We start from the raw sequence: 7,884 nt of genomic DNA, 5'->3' as shown, positions 1-7,884 counted from the left end.
TTGTAGCGTTTCCCACAGATGACGCCAATTGATAGTACACGATCTGGAAGCTCTTAGCTGGAAGATGACCTGGACCCTAGCCACGTGGCGAAATGGACCAAGCTGCAAGATAGAGGATCAGAGAACTCGGGGTGGCTAACCAGGCAAGGCCGCTCCGATGCTTAATTTAGTACTATATTATGTATGAGAACTGAATACTTGAGTGCTAGAATGCTAAAGTGCTAGTGAGCAAATAATCACGTGTTCCTCTCCTGTGTCATTGGGGTCGATGCCTTTGTATAGGCATTGTTTGGTGTGGGCCTCACGCACCACACCCAAGATTTCCAGGAGGTCGTGCCTAACCGATCTGAAATCCTCGGAAGTAATCGCCATGCACATTGACCATCCTTTGGAATATTCGACACGTGGGCCAACTTACGAGAAACCTAGGAGTGTCGGTATATGCATGCCGAATTTGTCAGCGAGCACATCTTGCTGGTCACCGCCTGTTCCTCGGTCAGGTCAGAAAGCCCCCGAGGGAGGTCGCTTCTTACATCGAGGTCACTTCAGCCAGTGACGAGGTGCTACAGGTCGGCCTCGGGTGAGGTGCTGTAAGCTGACCTAAGTTGTGGTTAGACCTATTCATGGGTCGAGTAGCCCGATGTCCCGACCCGGTCCGACCCGCACCCCGGTTGGGCTTGGTCATGTAATTAGGCACGCGGGCCTGACCTCAAACCTAACACAGTAAGCCCGACTGTGTTACGGGCCGGGCTCGGGATTTGTCGAAAAAACCCAGCCTGAGCCCGTCCCGGCCCGACTCAACACTATATGTTTTATAAAATACATTATATATTATACAAAATATATAAATAATATAATATTTATTGAAATATGTATTTATAATTTAATATATACATTTTTTTATTTTTTCTTTATAATTTCTCTCTCACTCACTCTCTCTCTCTCTCTCTCTCTCTCTCTCTCTATTCAGCCACTTCAACAGTAGTAACAACATGGGCTAAATTTCGGGCTCGGGCATTTTATGAGGGTCGGGCTCAGGCCCAAGTTGTAGGCCCAATGGTCGAGCCGGGCTCGGGCTCGGGCCTTAGAAAAATCTGTTAATATAGAGTGAAAGCCTGGCCCGACCCATGAACAGGTCTAGTTGTGGTCGAGGTCACCAAGTCAGGGCAAGGATGAACTGCCACCTGGGACTCTAAATCATCACTTAGATAGTGTTTAGGTGCACGCACCTGTTCCAAGATGCCATATGTCACGATGTCACTGAAGGGGCAAATCCGCCCTTATCAAAAATAATTCAGAATTTGTACTTCCATAGCTTTGCATCAGTGCAAATGTATTTTAATGCAACCAAATACTGCCTGAATAATAAGGCTTGTGAATATGTCATTTGTTCAACACAAACCTCTGTCTGGCTTGGCCTATACAATATGTGGCTCGAGTTGCTTTGATCAGCGCATTTAACATTCATACAATAGTTGGGAATTGGTCTTTATCTGATCAAGAGAGTTGGTAAACCAAATAGGCAAATATCCACTTTCTGATGCATGAACTTGTCCATGCATGCCTGGTTTATGTTTGAAAAGCTGTTCTAATGAGGAATAATGAGATAGAATAAACAATAGTTGCAGTCATGACGCAAATTGACCTGTTAGAGTTTTAGGTGTGCGGGGAAAGACAAGTCGATGGCATCACATGCCCTAGTTATTATCTCTATGGATTCAGTCAAAGTCTGAAAATAAAAAATTATAAAAAGAAAAAAGGGCTTTAAGTTGATTTTGGGATGTCAATGTATGGGCCGGGCTTTCTGTTTCTGGGCGCCCTGACTCCTGTGTCCACGAGTCTTAGGTCAGGCTTGAAATCAGAGGTTCCTTAATTGACAAATCAAATAAATCTAGAACTCAACCATTTTGATGCATTAATTATTTTCCCCCTCCTCCTTGGCTTGGAAGGCTGTAGTCATAGAGATTCCTTGGTCAAATGGAAAATGGGTCCTTCTAGGATTTAATATTGTCTAGAAGCAACAACTCCTTGCACCAAAGTTGAGCTTAATTTCTGGGAAAAAGAATCATTTTGGACTTTTGTCAAATTCAATGTTTCATCCCTGTCTCAGTGTCTCTTGATTCTCTTTCCATTTTATAGAAAAAAAATAAATCCTCAGCGTGACTAAGGAGTTCATGTATTATGGTACTAGATGACTTGTAAGACTAACTCATTTCGATGGATAACTTTAATTGAGAAAGTGTGTTAATGACCACGTTTTCAGAGGTAATAATATTAATAGGGGTGGTATAATTGATATAATGCATGTGTAATATGAAATTACCAAAAAGAGACACAGCAGCTTTTCCACCCACAGTGTCCAAACAAATGGCCTATAATTAATTATCCTCCAAGCATGTGCACTCCATATCTTCTTCCCAATAAAGCTGCCTGCTTACAAAGAAATTCTTGCTTCTTGTGGGCCTCTGTAATTTTAGCTTAGTATGTGGACCCACGTGGCAAACTGGGAGTAGGCCCTTCGTGTCCACAAAAAGAAACAAATTAAATAATATAAAGGCTGATATTTGAGATGAAAACATACCCGCATCTCTTTACTCTTTTTGTGTATAATGGATGGTTAATGCCGCTAATTGCCTTGGCCCGTTGGCCACCCATCCCAATATTATTTTCTTTTTTTCACATCTCCTTCTTCTTTATTAAATGTGCAACCATAGGTATAACTATTAAAATATCTCCCATCCTCTCTTATTGGACCGGGTCGGGTCAGAACATATTAAACCGATACCTAGTTAATTAACCAGAACTTGTTTTGGGCAGGAAAGTTTAACAACTAAAATACAACTCATGTATTCCTTAATGCTACAGATATCATAAAGTCCTGATGCATTATATGGAAAGACATTTCAATTTTGTCTGTTAGCGTATGCTTTTCATACGTTCCATGCCACCTTAGACTTTTATTTAGGAAGGCGAAGTTCTCAATGGCTGCACAGCCACAAATTCTTCGTTTACTGATTACTCCTCTTTTTACGGGCAGCCCAGCGGATGCTCCCGCTTCACACAAATAGAAGAAAAGCCATATATATAACGCCCATACCTGAACATGAAAAGGTGGGGAACTGGGAGCTGCCCTCATTAATGAAATTTAAGGATTATTATGTCAATTAATGATGATAATTTATCGGATCGAAACCCGAGTAGGTTTTACCCTCTGCCTCTGGACTGGCCACATGTTTAATCTTTTAATCCACGTTATTCCTATATTATTATTATGATACGATATAGCACGCTGATCCAATAATCTTTTTTGGGATATGACACTCGTGTGTCAAGTAACGTAGAGGATTAATAATTGAATAAATAATAATCCCTTTTGTTGTGTATTGGTGTACTGTAGGTAAGGGCCATCCCTCTGCTGCTCTGCAGTCTTGCACGGTGTATGGTATTGGTATGGGTTAACAGCAATGGTGCGGTACTGCCATCCCATCCTCGAACTCGATAGGATGAGATCATGAGATGAGACCCGGAATTAGATGCAACTGATCCAAAAATTTCCCAAATCAAAACTTGGGATCATCGAATTATCACATTGGAGATTTAGAGGGTCCCAATTCATTTAGTGCATGTCCTCCACGTGGAGACCTATCTTCTATTGCTGTTACCGTACCCTATTCCTCCTCTTTTATCTCTGTATCGTTTACTTTCTCCGGTGATTTATCGTGTGTTTCCTTCATGGTTTATATATAGCAAAGACGTAATTAATTTATCACAGCAAAAGAGACGTGCTACAATGAAGCCGTTCTCATCGTAGTAGAAAACGAGAATGAGGTACCCCTACTAAATTGCCGTTTAAATAGGATCTGATGAAGTTGATGCATCATAGGTCCCGCTCTGACTCTGAACATAAAATAGCCTAAAAAGAAAAGAAAGATTGACCCACCTCGTGAAGTGGGGATATTCATGGATCTCGTTTGAGGTTACAATGAGGTCAGCTGTTCCCAAGGACTGAACTGACAAATCTGACTCGTTAATCACCATCAATTGAATTGAACTTTTTCCACAACAATACCCTATCTGAAATCTCTGACCTCGGTTCTTGTTCTTCTTACTATTTTTATGTTTTTCACAATTTGTGCATGTGTACGTAACGCCCCATCGGACCATGACATTATTTATTTATTCACCTCTCCTCTTTTAACCCCCAAGTTTGATGGGTGCAGTTTTGGCACACTTCCATTTGCCAAAATCCAAATTCGATAAGGACTTAGGAATTAGGATTGTGCATTCTAGAATGGTGGCCAAATTTATTTCTCCTCCAGAATCCCGAGCGTTTTTGTTTCTTCTTCCCCTCACCCTCTCTTGATGGCTAATTTTTGAACACTACCGCCAATAGAAACAATGAAGGTAATGGTTACTTGTTGCACATTTATATATACAAGCCGTCCCACAAGACCGCCACCCTTTCGCCTTTGTATTGTTGTTCGTTTTTCTTTCTTCTCGCGATGATCATCAAACCAAGACCAAGCAAGCGAGGAAACAAGAAAACGAAAGCTAAGTTTAGCTCGGAAGATAGAAATCACGCGCCTCTTCTGATCTAACGATATCTATTCTTTTTTAAAACTCAACCCTTTCTAACCTAACAACCAGCTTTCTCGTTTTTTCTTCTTTCGCGGACGGAGAGGTTTTCTTTGCGTTTGCATTTTGGTTCTAGTCATGGCCGTTCAAGCTCAGTGTCTCGGGCGTCCTGGCCTTTATTCTTGCGTTCCACAGGATTGGATGGATGCTAACAGTGGGTTTTACGACGTCTGTTTCAATCTCCAGCAACAGCAGCAGCAACAACATAAAAATCAGAATCTGGGTTTTGATAATAGTCCGGTGGTCTGTCATTCAGTGGCATTTCCTCAATCTTTACCCTGTCAGATTGAGGAAGACAGAGACGACATAGATCGTTTTATCGAGTTACAGGTAACAAACTAAAACAACTCCGATTTCTTAATAGATAGATATTCTTCGTCTTCGGAAGTCCATAGTTTTGGGATGGAATTTCGTTTCTTGGGTAGGATTCAATGGTTTCTAATCAAGAAACCCCATGATCGAAGTTCTTATTAATTTATTTTTATTGTGGACGGAGACAGAATGAGAGGCTGAGATCAGCTCTGCAAGAGCAAACAAAGCAACAACTGGCGATCCTTCTCAGCAGAATCGAATCAAAAACGATAAGTTTAATGAGACAGAAGGATGAGGACATAGCAAAAGCGGCAAAGAAAACAGTGGAGTTGGAAGGTTGCCTGAAGAGAGTAGAGATGGAAAATCAAGCATGGCAGAGAATCGCCAAAGAAAAAGAGGCCATGGTTATAACCCTCACCAAAACGCTTCAACAGGTAAGGGAGAACGTCTGCTGGTTTTCCTCCGGAACCGAAGATGCAGATTCTTGCTGCGATTTCTCTTACGCATTCAACAACAACAGAGGAGGTGCAGCAGGAGGGTACAGAGATGAAGAGACAGGACAAGCCATGTCCAGGACTGAAGAGGAAGAACAAACGAAAAAGATGACTTGCAAGGCCTGTAACTCTCGAGGGTCGTGCGTTCTTTTCCTTCCCTGCAGGCATCTCTGTTCGTGCAAGTCTTGCGAAGTCTTCCTCGATTGTTGCCCTGTCTGTAAATCTCCAAAGAAGGCAAGCATAGAGGTCTTCTTGTCCTGAGTCCTGACGGAGCTGAAAACAAAAGAAACAAAAAATAATTTTTTCGATGATTAAAAAATGAAAAAATTTGATATTGGGTAATCTGTTTTGAGATTCATCTGTACTTAAACAACCCATCAAGGTCGATATTCGAAACAGATTTACGAAAAGAAAGGAGCATACTAGCAGTAGCAGAGCATATTTTCCTTTCTTGGATAATTTATTTTTTCCCTTTTTAGGTCTTGAGTTTATTTATTTATTTATTTTTACTTATTTGATTGATTTGATTTTACCCGTTCAGCTTTTAGAAGTTCTCATAAGCAATATAAAGTAACAGATTATAAACATTGGGGATAGTTTGAAGTGACGGGAGAAGAGGATTAATGAATAAAGGAGGAGAGTCCAGCATTATAGCAATTCTAGGTACTGTATATATTTTTTCTCATATAAGGTTCTCGACCCAGAATTTACGTCGCCACTCTCGAAGTCCCGAGACCCTGTTTTTAAGAAATAAAGAAAGAGAGAGTAGATCGAAAACCTTGACAGGAGATTCCCGTTCCTCCATTATTTACTTCCGTGTGATCCACGTGGAGAACTGTGCTGGTGTCATCAAACTCCAAAGCGTATTTGCCATTTGCCAAGGTGGAAAGAAGAAAAAGAAGCGTTTTCTGAGCGTTGTTAATTAATAGTTATGCCAAGTGAGAAAAGGACGAGTGGGTGGAGCATTTTGCTTTTTGTGGGGTCACGGTTGGTCCGGTTTGGAGGGTGTTTCAGTTTGACGACGATGAGATTCTGTGGTAGTTGACGTTGATGTGGCTAATCTAATGGGCTCTTCTGAATTGCCACGTCAACGTATGAATCGAAGACTGAATGGATGACCAGCGACGGGGGTAATGGATTTTTTCTCCGTGGCGAGCTTATCGGATTATCCGTGAAGGTAACTGAAACCCATAACCAAAAGTAACTTATAAATGGAATAAAAAAGTTAAAAACCGTACCAGTAGAGACTGCTCCTTATCATGTTCACGTCGTTACAGATGGGGTGGGGCCGTGGGGGAGGAGAGAATAGCTGGTTTGCTCCCGTCACACAGGTCCAGTGGGACGTTGTGGGGGCAATCTTGTGGGGGCCTGATTTGCTCTTTGGGTTGGGGACCTGATATCCGGGGTGGACTTTTTGTTTCTATCTCAAGTCTACGTTGTTTTGTTTTGGACTTTAGGGGATATGAATTCGGGCCCATTAGCAATAGCCCACATTTAAAGAAGCCTAACCTAACGTTGTCCTGTTTTCCAGATCTAACTGCCTTGTTTGGATGCGGCGGGACCGTAGTTGGGATTGAGTTAACAAAGAAACAGTCTACAGCCATAATTACATTCCCTACCTGCTGAACCGTGAACCTTGGTTTTTTACTTTTTTTTGTTTGTCTCCATATTAAATTAATAAAGTAACATACGGTTCCCAATCCGATGGTTAAATTGCCATTCAGCCATAATTAAAGCTCGTAGTCTTGACTAGCCAATAGCCTAACAATAAGGAAGCCAATTTTAATCCTTTGATTTTACTATTTTGTTGCTTTATATTATACGTTCGTTTGGTTTTACTGGCTGGCTTGGCAATTCATTGGCATGTAGTTTTTCGTATTGGGCCGACGATGAGATAAATATCACTGTTGCTGAATCAGCGAGGAGCCCCTCCTCGACACTAAACACAGACATCAAAAACCGAAAAACAGAAAAGAAAAAAAAAAAAAAACTGAATTGAATCGAGAAAATCAAATTATTGAACTAATCAGTATATTCATCTATATATTATCTATGTTTTCAATATATATCACATATTATTTATATATTATATAAATAAATAAATATATATATATATATATATATATATACATCAACTTTTTCTATTTGGTGCCAATGCTCCATAGAACGTTTTCTTCACTTCTACCCATTATCCACTGCCACATTACTGCCCTATTGGCAGTAATGAGCTGCAGCTCCAGGAAACGCCAAATTTGGCGTTGCCAAGCCATGCCTTCCTGATTTCCAAGGAGTGGCCTGGAGCACCGTTTTTCTATGGAAAAAATGATTCCAAACAAATGGCTATTTCCTGGAGCACCGTTTTTTCCTACATGGCGCTGATGTAGCGTCATTTTTTCTGGAGCAACAGCAACGATGCCAAACAGACACTTAGAGGGTGTTTGGT

General features: G+C 41.1%; 1 protein-coding gene across 1 annotated transcript; it reads left to right on the top strand.

The window, feature by feature from the left end:
* The first annotated feature begins 4,193 nt into the window (after positions 1-4,193).
* Positions 4,194-5,970, top strand: LOC104603632 (putative BOI-related E3 ubiquitin-protein ligase 3). The gene is made up of 2 exons (XM_010267697.3): positions 4,194-4,965; positions 5,136-5,970. The coding sequence occupies exons 1-2, from the start codon at positions 4,714-4,716 to the stop codon at positions 5,700-5,702; spliced, it is 819 nt and encodes a 272-aa protein (XP_010265999.1). The 5' UTR covers positions 4,194-4,713; the 3' UTR covers positions 5,703-5,970.
* The last annotated feature ends 1,914 nt before the right edge of the window (positions 5,971-7,884 follow it).

This window comes from Nelumbo nucifera, chromosome 5 (genome assembly GCF_055504915.1).
Source record: "Nelumbo nucifera cultivar China Antique chromosome 5, China Antique-T2T, whole genome shotgun sequence".
NCBI lineage: Eukaryota > Viridiplantae > Streptophyta > Magnoliopsida > Proteales > Nelumbonaceae > Nelumbo > Nelumbo nucifera.
The sequence above is the reverse complement of the archived record's forward strand: the minus strand, read 5'-3'. Positions and strand labels throughout refer to the sequence as shown.

Bases quoted from the DNA above. Each gene is read 5' to 3' on its own strand.
- LOC104603632 (XM_010267697.3), top strand. From the start codon at position 4,714: ATGGCCGTTCAAGCTCAGTGTCTCGGGCGTCCTGGCCTTTATTCTTGC. The intron at 4,966-5,135 runs GTAACAAACTAA...GGACGGAGACAG, and splicing joins ATCGTTTTATCGAGTTACAG to AATGAGAGGCTGAGATCAGC.